Source organism: Eschrichtius robustus, chromosome 9 (genome assembly GCF_028021215.1).
Source record: "Eschrichtius robustus isolate mEscRob2 chromosome 9, mEscRob2.pri, whole genome shotgun sequence".
In the NCBI taxonomy this organism is placed as follows: Eukaryota; Metazoa; Chordata; class Mammalia; order Artiodactyla; family Eschrichtiidae; genus Eschrichtius; species Eschrichtius robustus.
Genome location: NC_090832.1, coordinates 19,111,403 through 19,136,354, shown reverse-complemented (window position 1 = coordinate 19,136,354; position 24,952 = coordinate 19,111,403). Strand labels below are relative to the sequence as shown.

Here is a 24,952-nt window from a genome sequence, read left to right as displayed (position 1 = left end):
TACAGTCTGCTAACAGAGCTCTTTCCACATACTATTGTAATGAATTAATTAGAAATTAGAGACAAAGCCACATGTTTGCTCCACCTTGGATCAAAGTCTAGGAGGGATTTGTGATCAGTTTGCTCCATAGACAAAGAATAAAGTTAGGAAGAAAATAGTTGGAGTTGTTTAAAAAGGAGAAAAAAAAAGTTTAACTGGAGCTTGTGCATGTACTCACCCAGGGTGCTGAGGACCTGTTGTTTCTTTCATGGATTTTGGTTAAAGTCATTAAGGACATTATGTCATGTATTTGCATATTATGTTTTTTCCTTGCTCTTTAAAATATCAGCTTTGCTGCTGGATAGTGTTAGATTCCAGTAAAAGGCAGAAGCTTCAGATACTAGGGGCCTGTGTTCATCGGGATCAGAACAGCAGAAGAAGCCCCCTCCTATTCTGCTCTCTCCCTTTGTTCCTCCATCTCTCAAGAGGGCTCAGGGGAACATGTGTCACTCCAGCTAAATCTATCCTCTCTTATCCTTTCCTGGAGTTTTCCTTTCCTTCTGACCTGCCCCTGCTTTGTTTTCTTTCTTCTACCCCCCAAATTAAGTCATTCTCTGATGGTCTTGCTTCACTCCCCTCTCCTTTATCCCTTTTGATTATCTAAAACAATGATGACTAAAGATAACTGAATTAGCACCCGTGGTCCTTACCATGTAACTGAGCTCAAGTTCAAGGGGACAAATCCACTTGGATGTACTCTCCTACTCCAAGTTAAATATGTCCAAAATGGAGGTCATCATTTTCTCTTCCAAATGTGTAGATTTCCCATGTTTATTTTAGAGAATCTTACTACCATCTTCCCTGCCACCTTGAGTTTCAAGCAGTTATCTTTGACCTTCACCCTCCTTTGTCTGTTATGTACAGTTGGTTTCCATGTTCTTTTGATTTTCCCTTCAAATTGCTTTTCTACCCTGGCTCAGTGTTCATTTCATAATGATTTGACTTACGTACGTCGTGAAATGATTACCACAATAAGTTTAGTGAAGATCTGTCATCTCATGTAGATAAGACATTGAAGAATTAGAAAAAAAATTTCTTCCTTGTGATAAGAACTCTTAGGATTTAATCTTTTAACAACTTTCATATACTGAGTTGACCAAAAAGTTTGTTCGGGTTTTTCCGTAACATCTTATAGAAAAACCTGAATGAACTTTCTGGTCAACCCAATACAATGTACAGCAGCGTTAATCATATTTATCATGCTCTACTTTACATTTCTAGTACTTATTTATCCTATAACTGGAAGTTTGTACCTTTTGGCTACCTTCATCCAGTTCCACCTCTCCACCCCCACCTATGGTAATAACAAATCTGGTCTCTTTTTCTATGAGTTTGGTTTGTTTGATTTTGAAGTATAATTAACCTGCAACATGCTGTTAGTTGCTGATACACAGAGTAGTGATTCGATATTTCTATACACTTCAAAATGATCACCATGATGAAGATGTTACATAATTATTGACTATACTCCCCACACTGTACATTTTATACCTGTGACTCATTTATTTTGTAGTTGAAAGTTTTTACCTCTTAATCTCCCTCACCTATTTATTTTCGTATTCACACAAGCACAGTATATTAAAAAAATAGATAAATGTTGAACTTTTAAAGTTAAATACCTAATTAAATAATTTTCATCAAACCAAGAGAATAAAGGTTGACATAACAGTCTGACTTTAACTATTTTTAATTTTTACATTTTTTAGAGGTTGCAATTTATTTCCTCACATATTTAATATTTCTGAAGAATATGGCTCAGAATGCCCCTAATGCAAATTAAGTCAATTGTGTATTCTGATTCCTTCAGGGTATTAGCTGATGCTACTTAATAAGGCATGCTGATTACACATTGCATAAATAAACTACCTCCCACTATGAATAAAATCGTGTCTTTACCCTGAGCAGCATGCTCAAAGAAAATAATAGCAAAATTCCAGACCCTCATTTTATTGAAATTTTAACATCCTCGCAGTGGAAGTAATCTAATTAAAGCATATATAGGAGTGTGTATGGCCTGTGTGTAAATAAGATTCTGCCTCTTTTAAAACTTTTTCTTAGAAGTCTCTATGATTTTGTGCCAGCTAAAGTTTTCTTTGGTTTTCAGCTCTTATATTTTCTGTAGTATTATATAATCTTGTTAATTGACCTAAGAATTTTTTAAAAATCATTTTGTCATCTTTGCTAGGTATGTGATTAACAAGTGCTCTTAAGTTTTAAAAAGTTATTTCATTAGTGTTTTATTAATAACCAGATTATAAAATATATATTAATGCAAATATGGACTACTTCTATGACATATAAAGACAATTTTGACTTTTTCCCAAGTCCAAATTATACACGGTTTAATCTACCAGGAATAGGTATACATGAAAGACAGACAAAATACATTTTGTTGAATATGACTTGGCACTCAAATATATCATAGAATCTAGATTTAATTTAACTATGTATTATGACTCTAGAAGCAGATAATACTGCTATCACAAGGTGATGTTTGGATTTTCCTAAATTTGCCTTTTAAAATCCCCAGGTTTTCTTTTTCTTTCTTTTTAAAAAACAGGTTTATTGATGGACAGTTGACATATAATAAATTGCACATATTTAAAGAATGCATTCTGATAAGTTTTAAAGTACATCCACACACATGAAAGCATCAACACAATCAAGATAATGAACAGATCTACCGTTCAAAAAAGTTTCCTTGCCTACCTTCTGTCTTTCCCTGACCCCAGTCCCCAGGCAATCACTGTTCTATTTTCTCTCACTATAGATTAGTTTACATTTTCTAGAGTTTTATATAAATGGAATAATAAACTTCCTTTTGTATGGCTTCTTTCACTCATCGTAATTATTTTGATATTCATCCATGTTGTTGCCAATAATTAGTGTAGAATTAGTATTATTTCTTCCTTAAATATTTAGTAGACTTTACCAGTGAAGCCATTTGGATCTGGACTTTTCTTTGTAGGAAAATATTTAATGCTAAGTTCACTTTATCAATAGATACAGACAAGGGTATTCAGTATCTCCAGTCCAATCTATCTCCTCTTTACCAAGGATTCTTAGTTTGTATTCTTCAGGGAACTGATCCATTTCATCTAAGTTATCAAATATATGGACATAGAGTTGTTTGTAATATTTCCTTATTATCTTTTTAATGTCTATGGGATCAGTAGTGATGTCTCTTTTTTCCTTCTGATTGGTAGTTTGTATCTTCTCTTCCACATTCCTGATCAACCTGACTAGAGTTTGATCAATCAAAGAACTGGCTTTTTGATTTATTGATTCTTCTCTATCATTTTTATGTTTTCTATTTCTATTAACCTGCTCTAATTTTTTATTAATTTACATTAGATTTAACTTGCTCTCTTCTTCCTAGTTACTTAAGGTGGAAACTGAGTACATTGTTCTGAGACTTTGATTCTTTTCTAATGTAGACATTTTGTGCTATAAACTTCCCCTATCTCTTGCTTTAGTGGCATCCTGTACATTTTAATGTGTTATATTTTCATTTTTATTCACTTCAGATACTTTTATAACTTCTTTTTTTATTTCTTCTTTAACACATTGGTTAATCATAAATATTTTATATAGATTCCAAATATCTTCAAATTTTCCAGGTGTATTGGTTAGAGATTTCTAGTGTAATTTCCATTGGTCAGAGAACATATTTTGTATGACTTGAATTCTTTCACATTTATTGAGACTTGTTTGATGTCTCAGGTTATGGTATGACTTGGCAAATAAAATATATGTTCTTGAAAAGAACATTCATCTGGAGCATGAGGGGCAGAGCCTCAGGTGCTCCAGCATCATCACAAGTTGTGGCAGGAATAGGGGAGGATGGGGGAAACGGCTGCTTCTTCTAGACACTAGGGAATGCAGCTAGACCTGGATCCAAAGCAGGCTCTCCATATCAACCAGGCTCAGAAGACAACGTCTGGCTGGAGGACCGAGCAGATGCAGAAGGCCAGCCTCCCTATACCTTTGGATTGGAGAATTTATTTAACACATTTACATGTAAGCCGTGTGGCTGACAGAGTCTTGGTGCTCCGGCTGGGTGTCAGGCCTTAGCCTCTGAGGTGGGAGAGCCGAGTTCAGGACACTGGACCACCAGAGACCTCCCAGCCCCACGTAATAACAACTGGGGAGAACTCTCCCAGAGATCTCCATCTCAACGCTAAGACCCAGCTCCACTCAATGACCAGCAAGCTACAGTGCTGGACACCCCATGCCAAAAAACTAGTAACACAGGAACACAACCCCACCCATTAGCAGAGAGGCTGCCTAAAATCATAATAAGTTCACAGACACCCCCAAACACACCACCAGACGTGGTCCTGCCCACCAGAAAGACACGATCCAGCTTCATCAACCAGAACACAGGCACCAGTGCCCTTCACCAGGAAGCCTGCACAACACACTGAACCAACCTTACCCATGGGGGGCAGACACCAAATACAATGGGAAATAGCCTGCGAAAAGGAGACCCCAAACACAGTAAGTTAAGCAAAATGAGAAGACAGAGAAATACGCAGCAGATGAAGGAGCAAGGTAAAAACACACCAGACCAAACAAATGAAGAGGAAATAGGCAGTCTACCTGAAAAAGAGTACAGAGTAATGATAGTAAAGATGATCCAAAATCTTGGAAATAGAATGGAGAAAATACAAGAAACATTTAACAAGGACCTAGAAGAACTAAAGAGCAAACAAATAATGATGAACAACACAATAAATGAAATTAAAAATTCTCTACAAGGAATCAATAGCAGAATAACAGAGGCAGAAGAATGGATACCTGACCTGGAAGATAAAATAGTGGAAATAACTACCGCAGAGCAGAATAAAGAAAAAAGAATGAAAAGAATTGAGGACAATCTCAGAGATGTCTGGGACAACATTAAATGCACCAACATTCGAATCATAGGGGTCCCAGAGGAAGAAGAGAAAAAGAAAGGGACTGAGAAAATATTTGAAGAGATTAGAGTTGAAAACTTCCCTAATATGGGAAAGGAAATAATCAATCAATTCCAGGAAGTGCAGAGAGTCCCATACAGGATAAATCCAAGGAGAAACACACCAAGACATATATTAATCAAACTATCAAAAATTAAATACAAAGAAAAAATATTAAAAGCAGCAAGGGAAAAGCAACAAATAACATACAAGGGAATCCCCATAAGGTTAACAGCTGATCTTTCAGCAGAAACTCTGCAAGCCAGAAGGGAGTGGCAGGACATATTTAAAGTGATGACAGGGAAAAACCTACAACCAAGATTACTCTACCCAGCAAGGACCTCATTCAGATTTGACAGAGAAATTAAAACCTTTACAGACAAGCAAAAGCTAAGAGAATTCAGCACCACCAAACCAGCTCTACAACAAACGCTAAAGGAATTTCTCTAGGCAGGAAACACAAGACAATTAAGAAAATGGTACTAGGAACATACATATCAATAATTACCTTAAATGTAAATGGATTAAATGCTCCCACCAAAAGACATAGACTGGCTGAATGGATACAAAGACAAGACCCGTATATGCTGCCTACAAGAGACCCACTTCAGACCTAGGGACACATACAGACTGAAAGTGAGGGGATGGAAAAAGATATTCCATGCAAATGGAAATCAAAACAAAGCTGGAGTAGCAATTCTCATATCAGATAAAATAGACTTTAAAATAAAGAAAATTACAAGAGACAAAGAAGGACACTATATAATGATCAAGGGATCGACCCAAGGAGAAGATATAACAATTGTAAATATTTTTGCACCCAACATAGGAGCACCTCAGTACATAAGGCAAATGCTAACAGCCATAAAAGGGGAAACTGACAGTAACACAATCATAGTAGGGGACTTTAGGGGACTTTAACACACCCCACTTTCACCAATGGACAGATCACACAAAATGAAAATAAGTAAGAAAACACAAGCTTTAAATGACACATTAAACAAGATAGACTTAATTGATATTTATAGGACATGCCATCCAAAAACAATGGAATACAGTTTCTTCTCAAGGGCTCATGGAACATTCTCCAGGGTAGATCATATTTTGGGTCACAAGTCAAGCCTTGGTAAACTTAAGAAAATTGAAATCATATCAAGTATCTTTTCTGGCCACAACGCTATGAGACTAGATATCAATTACAGGAAAAAAATCTGTGAAAAATACAAACACATGGAGGCTAAACAATACACTACAAAATAAGCAAGAGATCACTGAAGAAATCAGAAAATACCTAGAAACAAATGACAATGAAAACACGACGACCCAAAACCTGTGGGATGCAGCAAAAGCAGTTCTAAGAGGGAAGTTTATAGCAATACAGTCCTACCTCAAGAAACAAGAAACATCTCAAATAAACAACCTAACCTTATACGTAAAGCAATTAGAGAAAGAAGAACAAAAAAACCCCAAAGTTAGCGGAAGGAAAGAAATCATAAAGATCAGATCAGAAATAAATGAAAAAGAAATGAAGGAAACGATAGCAAAGATCAATAAAACTAAAAGCTGGTTCTTTGAGAAGATAAACAAAATTTATAAACCATTAGCCAGACTTATCAGGAAGAAAATGGAGAAGACACATCAACAGAAATAGAAATGAAAACAGAGAAGTAACAACTGACACTGCAGAAATACAAAGGATCATGCGAGATTACTACAAGCAACTATAAGCCAATACAATGGACAACCTGGAAGAAATGGACAAATTCTTAGAAAAGCACAACCTTCCAAGACTGAACCAGGAAGAAATAGAAAATATAAACAGACCAATCACAAGCACTGAAATTGAAACTGTGATTAAAAATCTTCCAACAAACAGAAGCCCAGGACCAGATGGCTTCACAGGTGAACTCTATCAAACATTTAGAGAAGAGTTAACACTTATCCTTCTCAAACTTTTCCGAAATATAGCAGAGGGAGGAACACTCCCAAACTCATTCTACGAGGCCACCATCACCCTGATACCAAAACCAGACAAAGATGTCACAAAAAAAGAAAACCACATGCCAATATCACTGATGAACATAGATGCAAAAATCTACAACAAAATACTAGCAAACAGAATCCAACAGCACGTTAAAAGAATCATACACCATGATCAACTGGGGTTTATCCCAGGAATGCAAGGATTCTTCAGTATATGCAAATCAATCAATGTGATACACCATTTTCACAAATGGAAGGATAAAAACCATACGATAACCTCAATAGATGCAGAAAAAGCTTTTGACAAAATTCAACACCCATTTATGATAAAAACCCTCCAGAAATTAGGCATAGCGGGTACTTACCTCAACATAATAAAGGCCATATATGACAAACTCACAGCCAACATCGTTCTCAATGGTGATAAACTGAAACCATTTCCACTAAGATCAGGAACAAGACAAGGTTGCCCACTCTCACCACTATTATTCAACATAGTTTTGGAAGTGTTAGCCACAGCTATCAGAGAAGAAAAAGAAATAAAAGGAATCCAAATCGGAAAAGAAGACGTAAAGCTGTACTGTTTGCAGATGACATGACACTATACATAGAGAATCCTAAAGATGCTACCAGACAACTACTAGAGTTAATCAATGAATTTGGTAAAGTAGCAGGATACAAAATTAACGCACAGAAATCTCTTGCATTCCTATACACTAATGATGAAAAATCTGAAAGAGCAATTAAGGATACACTCCCACTTACCACTGCAACAAAAAGGATAAAATACCTAAGAATGAACCTACCTAAGGAGACAGAAGACCTGTATGCAGAAAACTATAAGACACTGATGAAAGAAATTAAAGGTGATACAAACAGATGGAGAGATATACCACGTTCTTGGATTGGAGGAATCGACATTGTGAAAATGACTATACTACCCAAAGCAATCTACAGATTCAATGCAATCCCTATCAAACTACCAATTGCATTTATCACAGAACTAGAACAAAAAATTTCACAATTTGTATGGAAATACAAAAGACCGCGAATAGCCAAAGCAATCCTGAGAAAGAAAAACGGAGCTGGAGGAATCAGGCTCCCAGACTTCAGACTATACTAGAAAGCTACAGTAATCAAGACAGTATGGTACTGGCACAGAAACAGAAATATAGATCAATGGAACAGGATAGAAAGCCCAGAGATAAACCCACGCGCATATGGTCACCTTATCTTTGATAAAGGAGGCAAGAATATACAATGGATAAAAGACAGCCCCTTCAATAAGTGGTGCTGGGAAAACTGGACAGCTACATGTAAAAGAATGATATTAGAACACTTCCTAACACCATACACAAAAATAAACTCAAAATGGATTAAAGACCTAAATGTAAAGCCAGTCACTATAAAACTCTTAGAGGAAAGCCTAGGCAGAACACTCTATCACAGCAAGATCCTTTTTGACCCACCTCCTATCGAAATGGAAATAAAAACTAAAATAAACAAATGGGACCTAATGAAACTTCAAAGCTTTTGCACAGCAAAGGAAACCATAAACAAGACAAAAAGACAACCCTCAGAATGGAAGAAAATATTTGCCAATGAAGCAAATGACAAAGGATTAATCTCAAAAATATATAAACAGCTCATGCAGCTCAATATCAAAAAAACAAACAACCCAATCCAAAAATGGGCAGAAGACCTAAATAGACATTTCTCCAAAGAAGATGTACAGATTGCCAACAAACACATGAAAGGATGCTCAACATCACTAATCATTAGAGAAATGCAAATCAAAACTACAATGATGTATCACCTCACACCGGTAAGAATGGCCATCATCAAAAAATCTACCAGCAATAAATGCTGGAGAGGGTGTGGAGAAAAGGGAACCCTCTTGCACTGTTGGTGGGAATGTAACTTGATACAGCCACTATGGAGAACAGTATGGAGGTTCCTTTAACAACTAAAAATAGAACTACCATATGACCCAGGAATCTCACTACTGGGCATATACCATAATTCAAAAAGAGTCATGTACCTCAGTGTTCATTGCAGCACTGTTTACAATAGTCAGGACATGGAAGCAACCTAAGTGTCCATCGACAGATGAATGGATAAAGAAGATGTGGCACATATATACAATGGAATATTACTCAGCCATAAAAAGAAACGAAATTGAGTTAGTTGTAGTGAGGTGGATGGACATAGAGACTGTCATACAGAATGAAGTAAGTCAGAAAGAGAAAAACAAATACAGTATGCTAACACATATATATGGAATCTAAGGGAAAAAAAAAAAAGGTCACGAAGAACCTAGTGGCAAGACGGGAATAAAGACACAGACCTACTAGAGAATGGACTTGAGGATACGGGGAGGGGGAAGGGTAAGCTGTGACAAAGTGAGAGAGTGGCATGGACATATATATACTACCAAACGTAAAATAGATAGCTAGTGGGAAGCAACCGCATAGCATAGGGAGATCAGCCCGGTGCTTTGTGACCACCTAGAGGGGTGGGATAAGGAGGGTGGGAGGGAGGGAGATGCAAGAGGGAAGAGATATGGGAACATATGTATATGTATAACTGATTCACTTTGTTATAAAGCAGAAACTAACACACCATTGTAAAGCAATTATACTCCAATAAAGATGTTTAAAAAAAAAAAGAAAAGAAAAATAAAATACTTATGAACTAACTTAATCAAGGAGGTGAAAGACTTGTAAAGTGAAAACTACAAAACATTGCTGAAAGAAATTAAAGACATAAATGGAAACACATCCCATGTTCATGGATTGGAAGACCATTTTAATGTCATTACTACCCAAAGCAGTCTACAGATTCAATGCAATCTTTATCAAAATCTCAATGAATTTTTTACAGAAATAGAAAAACACATCCTAAAACTTATAGGGAATGGGTGACCCTCTGAAGATTTCAGGAGTTTTCTCTCTATGAAGCTCTCTTTTCTAGTCCTCTGTCCTTCAAACTCTAGCTGCCTTGGTCTCCCCTAGACTTTCTTTCACCTCCAGCTCCTCTGTCTAAGGAATATGCTGAGATATGCCTAGGTTAACTCTCCCTGCACTGCAGCCGGAAAACTCTCTCATGGCCATAAGCTGAAGCAATTATAGGGCTCACCTCATTTGTTTCCTATATGTTGGTAATTACTGTCCTTCATCATTTTATGACTGTGTCTTGAAAGCCAGTTTCATGTGTTTTGCTCAGGTTTTTAGTTGTCTTAGTTGGGAGGATCAATCCAGTCCTTGTTACTCCAACTGAAGTGGACATGGTATGTCTCAGGTTATTAAGTTCTACATTTTATTTCTAACTATTAAGATGAGAATTTTTAAAGCAGTATTTATAGATATATATCCACAAATAATATATTGCAAGTATGGATAGAATTCTTTCCTTAAAAATAAAATTCCAAATTAGATATAATTGCCAGTATATATTATATTTTCTTTAATTGGTTTTTGATGTAGTAGAGACATCATGATACAAAAGTTTTAATTAAAAGAATGCAACTTCCAGATCTTACGAACATTACCTTAAATAAAATTTTCATAATCATTATATTGTGCTCACTTTTGAGTTGTATTTCAACTTCAGTATTCCTCAAACTTCCTATGTTAAACCAGTGGTCTGTTAAGAGTAAATGTTAAATAATATGTATCTAAAAATAAAATGTTTGTCTTAGTATAATGAGCAAAGTCAGCAATAACTACAAAACAAGGTTCAAGCTCCTCAACAAGACCCTAAGTGGGAACTGCCTACCTATCTTATGTTTCTCTCCAGCCTAATTTCCCCTCACTTTATACTACATGCTCACCCAGTACTTGAAGAGCTCATAATTCTCTGCACCCACTCTGCTGTTTCTTACCTCTGACTGTCTTGTATGCTGTTCTTTCATAGTGATGTTCTTTCTCCTTTTTCAATATGGAAAATTTGTAGTTATCCTTCAAGACTGCTCAGATGCTATCTATTGCAGGAAGTTTCTCCTAATTGCCTCGTATTGGGCACAATTCCCCCTCTACCACCTGTGAATACTTCCGTCCCTGCACATACCACATTATATTGAAATTTTCTGTTTATCTGTTTGCATTCCAAAATAAACTCAAGAGTATAGATATATATTTACATATCTGTAACCCCATCATCTAGCACAGTGCTTGTCACAGAGCAGGTGTTCAATAAATGTGAGTTAAAAATAAGTGAACTGTTTGTTGAGTGAGATTCCCTTCTCATTCTGAAACAGTGTTTTTCTAAAACGTTTTAGTCTCCAGTCATATTGGTTAATTTGACCCTAATTTTTAAAATTCTGCATTCCCAATTTCCCTTCTACCCAAATTGTAGTGAGTTGTTCCCTAATGTCAGGTCTACTCTTTCTCTTCTCTCTCAGTTTGGAAGTTTTATATTTTATTTATTGTAATATCTTTGCAATGGACTGAAAGTCTGCATTCCCCAAAATTCATATGTTGAAACCCTTATCCCAATGTGATGGTATTTGGAGGTGGGGCTTTGGAGAGTAATGAGTAATGTGAATTACTCACATTTGGGAAGTAATGTGAAGCCCTCATAAATGAGATTAGTGCCCTTATAAGAAGAGGCCAGAGAGCTACCTATCTCTCTTTCCTCCATGTGAGGGCGCAAAGAGAAGTCAGCCATCTGTAAAACACAAGAAAGCTCTCATCAGAACCTGACCATGCTGGCAACCTGATGTCAGACTTCTAGGCTCCAGAACTGTGAAAAATAAACTTCTACTGTTTATAAACCACCCATTCTATGGTATGATGTTATAGCAGCCCAAACTGACTAAGACAATCCTTAATTTTTTAAAATACCCTAATCTTTAAATATTTTCCTACAAAGTCTACAGTTAGTATTATTCCTAAAGAAAAAAACAGGCACGCTAGTGTCTATCAGAATTCCCTCTCTTTCCCATATCTTTTATTTTGTATACCTTCAAAAGCACAAAGTTATTGTTATTATTTGTTTACAGGAAATACTTTTTAGAATTTTACCAAAATGTTATATTGACTCATTTGTTTACCATTGCAACTTGTATTCCACACTTTCATTCTGGGTTCATTTCTTGTTTCCTGAGATAAATCCTTCATTAATTTTTTTTTTTTTTTTTTGGCGGGGGGGCAAGAGTCTGTTATGGTAAACTCACATTTTCAAAATGTTTTTATTTAATTTAAAATAAATGTTTCTACCTCACTTTTGAATAAGAGTTTAATTGGGTCTTAATTCCAAGATTGACAGTTATTTTACCTCAGCTCTGAAGACATCACTTCACTGCTTTATAGTGTCTACTATTTGCTGTCAATTTGATTGGTTTTTATTTTTAGGTAACATGTCAGTTCTTTAGATTTTAATCTTCAACATTGGTCTGTAATTTCAGTTGATCTATCTAGATGCAGAATTCTACTCCCTGACCTCCCATTTGTGCTTTGTTATTGGTTGATGTGCTTTTTCCAATCTGAAGACATGTCTCTCGTCAATTCTGAACATTTTTCAGCAGTTGTATCATCAAATATTTCTCCTAAACACCGCCCCCCCCACCACCATTTTAACCATTTCATCCTTCTGAGACTTCTATTAGGCATACATTAGTGTTTTTCAATCTATCTACTTGGGTATTTCACATTTTCTAACTCTTTATCTATGAGAACACTTGATTTTTAAAATTCTACCTTCTAAATCATTAGTCCTCTTCAACTTTATTCAGTCTACTCTTTCAACATTTGAGGTTTCCATTACTAAAATTTTCCAATGTCTCTTTTTTATATTGGTCTTATTTTTTTGTTTTCTTGTTTGACATCTTCCTGTTCTCATTGCAAAGAAGAAATTTTATTCCTTTGTCTTTTTGGTAATTCTAAATATACTCATTTTAAACACCTTTTAAGTTTGCTACATTATTTTTCTTTCCTTGGGTGTGATTTCTTTCTTTTGCTATATTTACTGACTGTCCTTTTAGTTTTAAGTTTCTTTTTTTGCTTTGTAATGTTAGTTCTTTAGTTCATATTTTAGTTCATATTTTAAACTCATGCATGCTGTTTTCTGCCATGAGGTTTGGATGGCTTTTAGGATGATTTCCTCCCTACCCATTCTGACATCCAGTAGGGATGCTCTAGTGAAAAGGACAGGATAGTTGTTACATTATTGAAATACTTCCTATCAGTTGGCAAGTAGCTGCTTTTCCGAACTCCCTGAAGAATATTTCTCTCCCATTGAACTCTGACTCCTTTTTGAGAACCCCAGGACCTATCCACAATTCAGTTACTAAATGGTTAAAAACCAGCTCAGGCCTCTAGCACTCTGTTCCAATACAAGAGCAAAGTCCTTTCTGATTGGTGGGTGCATTTTTATATCACCCCTGCTTCCACTCAAGTCTTAACATGGGGAGGTTGGAGGCTTTTCTCCCATGCAGGAAGTGCTATCCCTGATACCACATCCATGGTGGTAGAGGGCCATCCCCATCCCCATTTTTTCCCATTTGCCCAGACTATTTCCTCATGGAATCATAGGAAAGTGGCATATTGCCTCTGACACCGTAAGCTATAAGGGGAGTTATTCCAGCCTTAGTTCAATGCTAGGAGTTCATGAATACTCTAGACACTTGCTCATTCACAAAGCCTATTTCTGGTCTCCTGACATTTGCAGGGTGAATTCAGCTTCTTTTCCAAAATAGACTTTTAAGCTTGCTCAATTCCAATTCCCAGTACCTGCTTGTGGGTTACACTATTCCAGACCCCAATCCACCACTACAGGTTTAGTCCATTGACTTTTTTTAACTGAGATATAATTGACATATTATATTAGTTTCAGGTATATAACATTATGATTTGATATTTGTATATGTTTTGAACGATCACCACAATAAGTCTAGTTAACATCTGTCACCGTATGTAGTTGCACATTTTTTTCTTTGTGATGTGAATTTTAGCAACTTTCAAAGATACAACAGTGTATTATTAACTACAGTCACTATGCTGTATTTTACATCCTCGTGACATTTATTTTTTAACTGGAAGTTTGTACCTTTTGACCATTGTCACCCATTTTGCCCACCCCTCGCCTCCTGCTTTTGGTGACCACCCACTTACATTTTTCAGTGGCTTCCAATCATGATCAATTCATTTTAGTAATGAAAAGTATATATATATGTATAATTATTTTAACACCTGTGTATCTGTTGCTTACGTTATGCATCATTTTCATGTCAGACTATTCTGTTTGACTTTCCCTGCTGTTATAAATTTGCTTCTTTTATGCTTCCTCTCTTTTCCCCAGGAGTACCTTTATATTTTATATTTCTACTCTGGAAATCAGCCCCTTGCCTGGCTTCTGGCATTTTTCTTCCCTCTAAACATCGGTTTCCTCTGGAATATAATTTGGCATTTGGAATATACATATTTTATATTTTAAACATTCCTCACTGATTTTATTAAAATTTTTGAAATAACTTTCCACGAATATGTTTTGTTTATAAGTTGCTAGCCTCTCCTAAATGGGTCAGTGACACTTCACTTATCTCAATAGCATACTTAGACCTACTGTGTGGAAGAGAGCATTTAGCCATATAGCAGAGAATATACTTACCTTTGAAATCTTTTATACAACTTGTAATTTTAATGAATTAAATCATTTACTAGTACTTGGGTATATTACTATACAAATAGAGTAACTCTGTATACTCCTGATTTTTTCAGGGGCTGGTTTGATTTCTTTGCATGTTTGAATTTTCTAAATTTTCAGCATTTATTTCCCAATATTACCAGTTCCTAAATCTTCAAAAGTCCTGGGTTACCTTTGTGTTTAAAGATTATCTTGTTTTCAGAATTGATGAAACCAGGAATAATGTGATTTGAATATTTTAAAGCATCCTGACTATGCTAGAACAGTAGGTACATTCTGGCAATGAAATTCAAAGGCATACTGTGCTGACAGCTTCAAAAGCAACAATTGTACATGATCATTTGAAGTTTACAATATATTTGACATTGGACTGTATTTGACCATTGCTTGTACTGTGTGTGTAGCACAATAGGGGAGCTACTGAGCTGGTATAAGTTACCTCTAATGAGATTCTTTTTAAGTGATCTTCAATATAGATGGAAACAAATTTGACATGTTACAAGGAAAGTAGGCCAATTAGTAACAAGGCTTCACAGCTTAAGGGAGGGAGCCAGAATATACTTACACTTGACAGAATGAAGAGGAAAGCAAAACAGAGTCTCAACAGAGCCCTTATTTTTTAAGAAATTACATCTTCCTTTTACAAAACAGCTTTTAAGATTTTTGAGCTTCCTGAATGAGGTAATTTTATCATGGTTTTGATGGATACAAAATCACTAATTTCTTTTTATCTGTACGGTTGTACCAACACTCAATAAAACAGAGGTACTGTAATACACTAATTTATGCCTTGATTTTTGAAATGAATACTATGAAAAATTGCCCTTTTTCCCTGAAAACTGTTCTAGTCTTCCTTCTCTTACATGCTACTTAGGACCACCCCTTTACAATGTATATATTATCAGACTTTCTTTTCCAGCAATATGGTGGATCACAATTTTAGAAAATAACAATAATACCGAGAAACACCTACATAAAGAAATAAAAATGTTCAGGATCCAGAAATAAGGACGGAACTGAAAGTCAGGATGGCATGGCTCTGAGCTGAAGCTGCTGCATTGCCTTATCAGTTTATGAAAGTGGACTCTTGTTTTATCACATATAAGGCAAGATCTTGAGCCCAAATGAGTAAAGGGATTGCTCCCACCTTAGATAACGGCATGGCTTTCCACGAGTTTAATTCTCGGTAAAAAGGTGAATGAGAAAAATCCACCCAAGCACAGAGAGATTGATAATAAAGCTAGCATTTCTCTGGCTGGTGTCTGGCTGAAAAAAAAAAAAAAAAAAAAAAAAAGGATTTTTTTCCCTTGAGAAATGGAAACCCTTGGACTGAGACTTACATTAGTCTGAGATCTGATTTTAAAGTACCTGTAAGTTTCTGGATGGCTTATTCATTTGAGGTCTGTGAAAGAAGAAAACTCAATACTGCATGCAAAGAACATTCTTTCAACACAGGATTGTCTTAGAGGAAGGGGATTGGAGGGAAAGAAAACCCTTATCCTAAGAAGGATAAACTCATAATAAACGTGTCCTAAAACACAAGAATACAGACAAGATAGGCAGAAGTTACAACAAACAAGAGAATCAGGTGTCACAAATTTGATAACAGAAAAATGATCTTTATGCAATTTACCATGTATATGTTTATAATGATTAAAGATATAAAGCAGGAAGTCCAAACCCTAAGAAAAGAATTACACTCTTTATGTTAGTCAATGTTAGTAATCAATGCTAGCTACAGTAACAAAGTAGCAAATAGGAAGTACTCAGTGCTAGCTTCAGTATCAAACGATCCCCAAACCGCAGTGACCTTACACAACAAAAGATATTTCTCATTCATACCAGAGTATGATCAGGAGTTTAGTGGTGCCTTTGCATGTGCTACATAAGGATTCTTGGCACCTTTCATCTTGTGGTATTACCATTTTCTAAAGTCTTCTCGTAAGGACTGAGCCATACATCAAGCAGGAAGAGAGTAAGACGTATCTCAGGAAATGTTTTAGGAGCATAAAGGTGGGATATAACACATCTCCCCACATGCTATTTTCCAAAACACCATCACAAAATACCAGCTAACCTGCAGAGGAGTATGGGAAACATAGGAAATGGAAAACAGGACTGGTGAGCATCTGGCCAATCTCTACCTATATATAAAAATTTGAAACAGTTCTAATTAGAAATTATAGAAATATAAAGACATATATTCTTCTATTTCATGTAAATAGGTAGATGACAGAGAAATATATAGATTGCCCATGTTGTCCAGGCACTGTTCTAGTTGCTGGAGATAGAGGGAGTGAAGAAAAACCCAGTGTTCCTGCCGCCGGAGAATTTACAAACCCTATGTTTGGAAACATACAATAAGCACATAAATGATTAGTGAGAGAATTGTCAAGTGCTATTAAAGATGAAAAGATGCAGAGAGGTGAGGGTTGCTATATTAGGTAGGGTGTTCAGGAAAGTCCCTCCCAAATTTGACCTTAGAAGATGAAATTTGCAGAGACCTTAACCTTCTTGTTGCTAAGTTCAATATTTATTTGTTAATAATTCATCTTGTTTGATCTGTTAGGAGCATTTGGATCTGTTGCTCTTTCTCTCATTTTTTAAAAAACAGCTTTACTTGGCTTCCAGGGCATCACCCTCTACCGTGTTTTTCCTACCTCACTGTTTCTTATTGCTGCTGCAAGAAAACACCACAAACTCGGTTATTTAAAAGAGTGCAAGTGTATTATTTTGCAATTCTGGAGGTCAGAAGTCCAAAATGGGTCTCACTGAGCTAACAAGTGTCAGCAGGCCTGCATTCCTTTCTGGAGGTTCAAGGAGAGAATCCATTTCTTTGCCTTTTCCAACCTCTTGAAGCTGCCCACCTTCCTTGGCTTGTGGTCTCCTTTCTCTGTCTTCAAAATCAGAAGTTTTGCATTTTTCTGTCTAGTCTTCAGGAGTCACATCTCCCTCAGACGTCTTGCTGTCTCCTTCTTCCAGTTTTGAGGACGCTTATGATTCCACTGAACCCACCCAGATAATCTGGGATAATCTCCCCATCTCAAGGTACTTAACTTAAAGATATCTACAAACTCTCTTTTACCATGGAAGGAAACATATCCACCGGTTCTGGGGATAAGGATATGGACATATGGACATATTTGGGGGACCATTATTCTGTCTACCACACTCACTGACTGCTTTTCTTAGTTTTTGGGGTTTTTTCTTCTCTTTTAATATGGAGTACTAGGGCAGATATGTAGCTGTACTGATTAATAGAATATTGAAATGTTTTTATATTGATTCGTGAGTAGCCTTAACAATAACCTCACCAATAACCCTGATCCCCAGACTTTTCTGATTCTTGCCCTGGGTCCCTGACCCACCCTGAGGACCTTACATCCCCGACCCTACTACTTAAAGTAAAGGATAAATGTCTGGCGGAGCTGGTGGCTTTGAAGACCCTGATCCAGGATCATGGACAGCATCTATTTAGACCAGTCAATGCTCATTCCTTCCCAGTTGTTAGGCATTTTGAATAGCACCCCTGGGACTGCCTCTTCTTTATGTATGATCATTTTCTTGGTGATTTCACCGAATCTTAAGAGTTTAGATATCATTGAAATGCTAATGACTCTCAAATTTTCACTTTTAGTCTATTTCTTTCTTCCAAACTTCAGAATTCTATAACTACCTATTTAACATCTCCATGAATGTATGATAAACATCTAAAACACAACTCATTCAAAATTGAAATGTTGCTTTATTGCCTACCTCAGTTTTGTCCCATCCCATAATCTTCTGTCTTTCAGGCAATATCAACTCAACATCTACTTGTTCTGCCTTTAAAATTTACACAAGGGACTATTTCTTGCCTCCTCTACTGTTACCAACCTGGTCCAAACCACCGCCAGCTCTCACCTGTTGTTTCAATGCCTTCTAAGTTGTCGCTCTTGTCTTTTCTGAACATAGCAACAAAAGTGATTATAAAATTTCAGTTATGTCATGTTATACCCTTGCTCAGAACCCTCCTTTGGTTTCCTGCCTCACTCAGACTAAAGACCCATGTGCTTCCCTTTATTTAGATCACCTTTATTATCTTTGCCCCTCCTGTTACCTCTCTGAAATCATCTCTTTTTAACCCCCTCTTCAGCCTCACTGATCTCCTTATTATTCTTCAAATAAGCTAGGATGCTCTTTGCATCTATTCCTTGTTTGTGGAACATTCTTCCCACAGGTATCCACATTGCTTGATCCTTTATTTTCTTTCACTATTTACTTAAATATAACCCTATTATAGACACTTTCCATAACTACTGTATTAAAAATTGTGCAACTTAGCTCTTCAAGTCCCCTTTCCTCTTTTATATTTCCCTTTAGTATTTTTCACTTTATAATATACTATTTATTTTACTCAATTTATGCTGTTTATTTTGTGTCTCCACTGCTAGATTATGAACTCAATAAGGGTAGAGATTTTAGTCTGGTTTGTTCACTGCTTATCCCGGGGTCTAGAGCAGGCTTCCAGCCTCACAAGTAGCTAAAAACTTGAATAATTAAGACGATGCCTTTTTTAGATTTTACAATTCATAAAAATGTAGAAAAAGCAAAAGAGGTTTAGAGATAGGAAAACACCAATATACTCACAGTGAGAGTATAAAATAAGTCCAGCTTTTCTGCAGAAAATTACTCAAAATATATCACAAACTTTAATCCTGCATATATTTTGATTCAGTAAGTCTCCTTATTAAAATCTATCCAAAGGAAATAATCACGTATGCAAAGATTTGGCAACAGGGATAGCCATCACAGTCTTGTTTATGATTGTGAAAAATTTTTTAAATCAAAACCCTCAAATTTCCAACTATAGAAACTTAGTTAAATGAAAGACAATATATCATACAATGGAAGATTATGCAATCATTCAATTAGTATTTAAACACTTATTGGCATGGGAACTATCAACAATAGACTGATAAGTGGAAAAAAGCAATCTGTAAAAGAGAATATGATGAATGATGTCATTTTTGAGGAAAGATGTATATCCTTGTACAGTGATCTTAGAGGATGGATAATTTTTAACAATGTGGTTTCTAGAATGAGGTGAGTATGCCTTTCTTATTTATCTGATTTGTATTTTTAAATTTTCTTTTAAAATGATGATCATATAGCACTTTTATATTTGGGAAAATCCAAATTATATTTTCACTGATCTTCAAAAAGCAATCACTATTATACATGTAAAGGATTTTCGTTGGGTATGGTTTGTATATAAATATTCCCCTTCGTGGCATCTTCTGTGTTTATGATGAATGTCCTGCCTTAATAAGTAGGGGCTAATGCTCAAAATTTGCTTACAGAATAATCTCTGGGGTATTTCTGTCCTTAGAACCTTAACATGTGGAAGCTGTCCATCCACTGTATTGAAAAATATGTTTAACATGGTTGCTAACCAGATAATTAAATTTACATCATGAAATTAATCCAGTAGTTTACCTCAGAGATTTGAATGAAAACCACCTCCCCCCCTCTGTCTCTAGTCAGTTCCCGTTTGGCAGTAATGTGCAACCCAGTGAACAGAAGAAGGGGAAATTTCCAATCTGGCCAGAATGGAGCGAGGCAGACATAAATGCTGAAAAGTGGGATGCAGGCAAAGGTGCAAAAGAAAAGGACAAAACAGGGAAAAGCCCTATACTTGTAAGTAGACTTGAATATGACTAGATTTCATTTTGGTTTTTGCTTGTTTAATGGAATAAGATTTGTTAACGTGTGCACGTGCTCACTCCTCTCCACAGTCTTCATTCAAAAGAGAAATTTTGTCTTTGTCCACCTTGCCTCCCCCATCCTACCTTGTCTTTCCAAGCCTTAGTCCTGAGCTTTGGTGAATCACGTTTGAGTAAATGGGAGGAGAGAAATAACCAAAGGGTCATAGTGAAAGAAAGGGAAAATTGCTAGAACAGGCTAGCAAGTGGATTTTGAACAGAATTGGGAACCAGACATTTAGAGATGGTGGTTTAGAAAATGAGAGCCCCCCACGAAACTGTGTGCTGTTCTTTGGAGATTACAGGGAAGATAAATTTTTAAGAGATGTTACTATAAGAATTGAATCCTTCTTAATATCTGCCCCCCAAGGTATTTGGGTAAAAATCTAGGTTACTCTTCCTTTACCTGTAGCTTTTAAGCATGTTGCGTCCCTGAGATTGGAGCTGAGAATGGGGTTCCTACATTTTCCAGTTATATTATTTTAGGTTCTTTTGCTTACTTAAAAATGTTGGTTTTCTAAAAACTTCTTTATAGAAGGTACCGGTCTGGGTTGCATTTTAAATATGACCCATTTATTTGGTGCAGTAATTCATTCAACAAAAGTACTTTTAAAACACAATACACGCAGAGGGAGGAGATATGGGGATACATGTATACATATAGCTGATTCACTCTGTTATACAGCAGAAACTAACACACCATTGTAAAGTAATTCTACTTCAATAAAGATATTAAAAAAGGAAACACAATACAATTTTCAGAACACAAACAAAATTGCCGTAATGGCTAGGTTGAACTCGTGTCTTTTTTTGCATAAAGCACTCTGAAATGGTACTTATTAGCATTTACATTTTGTTCACAAAATGCAGTCACCAACTGCATGATTCATATCAGTAATTTGTTTACAAAAGATACTCAATAATGATAACTAATTGCTGACACTGTTAGTATTTGAACAATTTCAAATAACAATATGTGAGGGAATGCATTCTTTGTACCATGCCTAAGGTGATTATGGAACTTTTGGATGCAAAGGACTTTTGAACTCTCTGGGTTCAAATGAAAATGGTCATATTCTACATATTTTATAGAAATTCAGGTCTTATGGGGATTGTCTGTGAATTTTCATCAGCAAGATAGATTGTGCAAATCCTCAGTTGAGCAGCTGAGCTCTGGAAAAGATCCAGAGATGAGTCACTCCAAATTGTGAAGGATCAACGGGGAAGGGAAGAGCTGAAGTACCTGAAAACTTTGAAATAAGAAATAGCATATAAAACAAAATTTTAAGGACCTTAGAATGCAAACATATCTTTATTAGATGACTATGAACAGTTCTTACAGATCTCTGGAAGGTCACGTATCAAATTCTTGAACTTAATGTTCAAGAAACAAGGGCAAGTCTGTTGGAAGAACATTTATTGGAGAAAAACCATTGAGACTGGAGCAGTAATAAGTGTGCTGGTCAAATGGACAGTTGATGTCCATTTCATTTGGGGTCAACCTATAAGACTATTGCTGGCTGCTGTATAAAACTGCATGATTTGGAAAGCACTAGCCCTACTCCTGCTGTGAACAGGGGCTATTCCAATGGGGGTGACACTTCAGAACCTTAACTAACACCCCATTCTGCCACTGCAGCTTTCACAAGGTAGGAGAGCACAGCTCAAGTCCTGGTTATTACGACAGTGCAGAGTGGTGCCATCTGAGATAGAACCTTGCTTTCCACCCCCAGTTCTGTTCCACAACCTCAGCATTCATGGCTCAGGAAGCAATAGTTTCCCCGCTGGAGTGAGTCGTGGACACTCCAAGCACTGTGGTTGCATTTCTGTGATATGGTGGCACATTAGCTCTGAGCCATGATTTGCAGCATCCATATTTTACCAGGATAAATTGCCTTAAGCATGTAACCATGGCAGTTATCCTTGGAATTTTACAAAGGCCACTTCTTTAGATGTGAGACTAGTGATCAGGAAATCAGCCTCAGATGCCCGACCCTTCCCTGTAAGTCCAGCGTTATGTCTCACTTACTCAGCAAGAAAAGGACATGATGGGTGAACCAAATTAAGAGGTATACGATAAAGTACTATAAGGTGGATGTAAGAAATATGCCTAAAGCAAAATGACATGGAAGGATTACCATTCACAATATGAAGGGCTCAAATCCTGGAGAAAAGGGAATCACAATGGGATGAGCCCCACTATTTTTTTTCCTCAAAGACATTTATTAATTCAAGGCATGGAAATTAGAAAGCAAGCACAGAGTATTGGCCTGGGGCTTATGTCAGTTTTTCTGGGCTGAAGGGAAGGAGGATATTGTCTGGGACTGCCAAAGCAGCCAGAACTTGAACCCAAGTCTCAGAGGTAACTACAGAGAAGTGATCTGTAAATTTTGCATACAATTTTATTTTGAGACATTTGTCTACCTCCTAAGCTGTGAGTGTGAAGTTTTGCTGCTGAGCAAATGAGTAAAAAGCAGCAGCCTGGAAGCTTAATAATTGAGAAAAGATTTCAAGATGATAGGTAGAGAATGGAATTCAATGTACACCAAGTGAAGGGACCTTGATAAACACTCCAGACTTTTAGTTAGTGCCCCAAGATGGCTACAGAATTCCACATTGAGTAAGAACAAACCAAAATCACACCAGTCCTGCCAAATCCTAAGACCCAGTGTTGACTAGGTCAAGTTCATCTTGTGCTCTGCCTGTCAGAAGGGAATAAAATCCTCCTCTCTGGACGAAGACATCATCATTTAGAACGTGTATAAATTTTTATATCCAGCATATATCATACAATCAAAATTTACCAGACATGAAGAGAAACGGAACCAAGTGACTAAAAATCAAGAGGAAAAATCAGATAATAGAAACAGATCCAAAGGAGACTCTTTTGGAATTGTCAGATAGGGGACTTTAAAATTACTAAATTAATATTTGCAGGGAAAAAAGCAATGTGAGAGAAACCTGGAAGTCTAGTACAGCTCCTGAAAAGACATCAGTTTGTCTTTTAAGGACTCATTCTTCTATCATTTTGACTAGATGTTAGGGTTGCCTTTATCTTCATTTGAATTATTCCAGTATCTTAAATTTGACAATAAACCATATGCTCCAGATACACATAGACACTTACTATGTTTAACGCTCAGACAATGCCCTAAAATATAACCTATTTCTCAAGCCACACCAGCATTAGGGTAAACATATAATTACGATGAAAATCACAGAACAGTATATTTTCCCCTGTGCCTATTAACTGAGGTGAAATTTAATTACATTTCTTTTTCCCATACAGATAGTTTATGTTCCTTGAGCATTTTGTTTGTAATCCTAGAAATTGTCATGTTATTTCTTGTAAAGATCCCCCCGTCCCCTACCATTTTATGAGCTATGAGAGTTTTTACATAGCAGCGACCTGAAGTCTCTCTGACTTGCTAGACTGCTTGCATATGGATATCATTCTTTCTCCAGAACTCACTAATTGACTCATAGTTGGGGCTCAAAAATTAAAGAATTAACTGCATTCTTGAGCATTTAATCCCAGAATAATGGAAACTCACATTCACACAAAAACCAGTAACCTATACACAAATGTTCATAGCAGCTTTATTAGTAATAGCTTCAAACTGGAAACAGCCCAGATGGCCTTCGATGGGCAGGTGGTAAACAAACAAATATCCATAGCATGAAATATTACTCAGCAATAAACAACAGACTACTGATACATGCAACAACTTGAATGGATTGAATCTCCAGGGAATTAGGCAGAGAGAGAAATAAAGCCAATCCAAAGGGTTATAGACTATATAGTAGGTTCCATTCATATAACATTACTGAAATGACAAAATTATAAATGTCAAGACTAGCGATTGCCAAGTGGTAGGGATTAAGCACAGACTGGGGAGTTGGAAGGTGGGTGTGGCTATAAAAGGGCATAAGAAGGATCCTTGTGCTGATGGAAATGTTCTGTATATCTTGGCTGTGTCAGTGTCAATATCCTGGTTGTGTTCTATAGTTTTGCAAGATGGTATGGCTGAAGAAATTGGGTAGAGAACGTAGGAACTATCTGTATTATTTCATGCAATGGCTTATGAATCATGTTATCTCAAAATAACAAGTTTAATTAAAACAATTAATAAATGAAAGTCAGATCAAAGGTACAAACTTCATTTACATATCATCATTTTTATGATTCTAACTGAAAAGTAAGTAAATACTTTTCAATCTTCTCTACTCAGATTAAAAATATATATATTTTCAGTGGAAAATGTGGCCATATCTGGCCCATCCAAAATTGTTTCCCCACCATACCTAATTCACATTCCCAAGCCACTCATGCTTGTTTGAACTGCTTCCTCTGCAATCAAAATGCTACTCAGTAATCAAGGTTTCATTAATTAAATACAGTATTGTTAACTTCAGTATTCTCCAAGTACTGTAAGAACTAGCTCTGAGAACAAACACACAAATCACTCTAAAAATGCTTATTTATTGATCAGATCAATGCACGTATTCATTTTTATTAGGATAGAGTTGTTTTTGTTTTAATAAAACTATATGGAGAAAATACTTAATACGTTTTTTATATAG

General features: G+C 36.3%; 1 protein-coding gene across 1 annotated transcript in view; it reads left to right on the top strand.

The window, feature by feature from the left end:
* The window catches only part of ADGB (androglobin), a 157,414-nt gene that overhangs the window by 5,385 nt on the left and 127,077 nt on the right, over nt 1–24,952 (top strand). Inside the window, exon 2 of the mRNA XM_068551083.1 lies at nt 20,147–20,303. Coding sequence (XP_068407184.1) covers nt 20,147–20,303 — 157 coding nt within the window. The remainder of the gene's footprint in view (nt 1–20,146; nt 20,304–24,952) is intronic.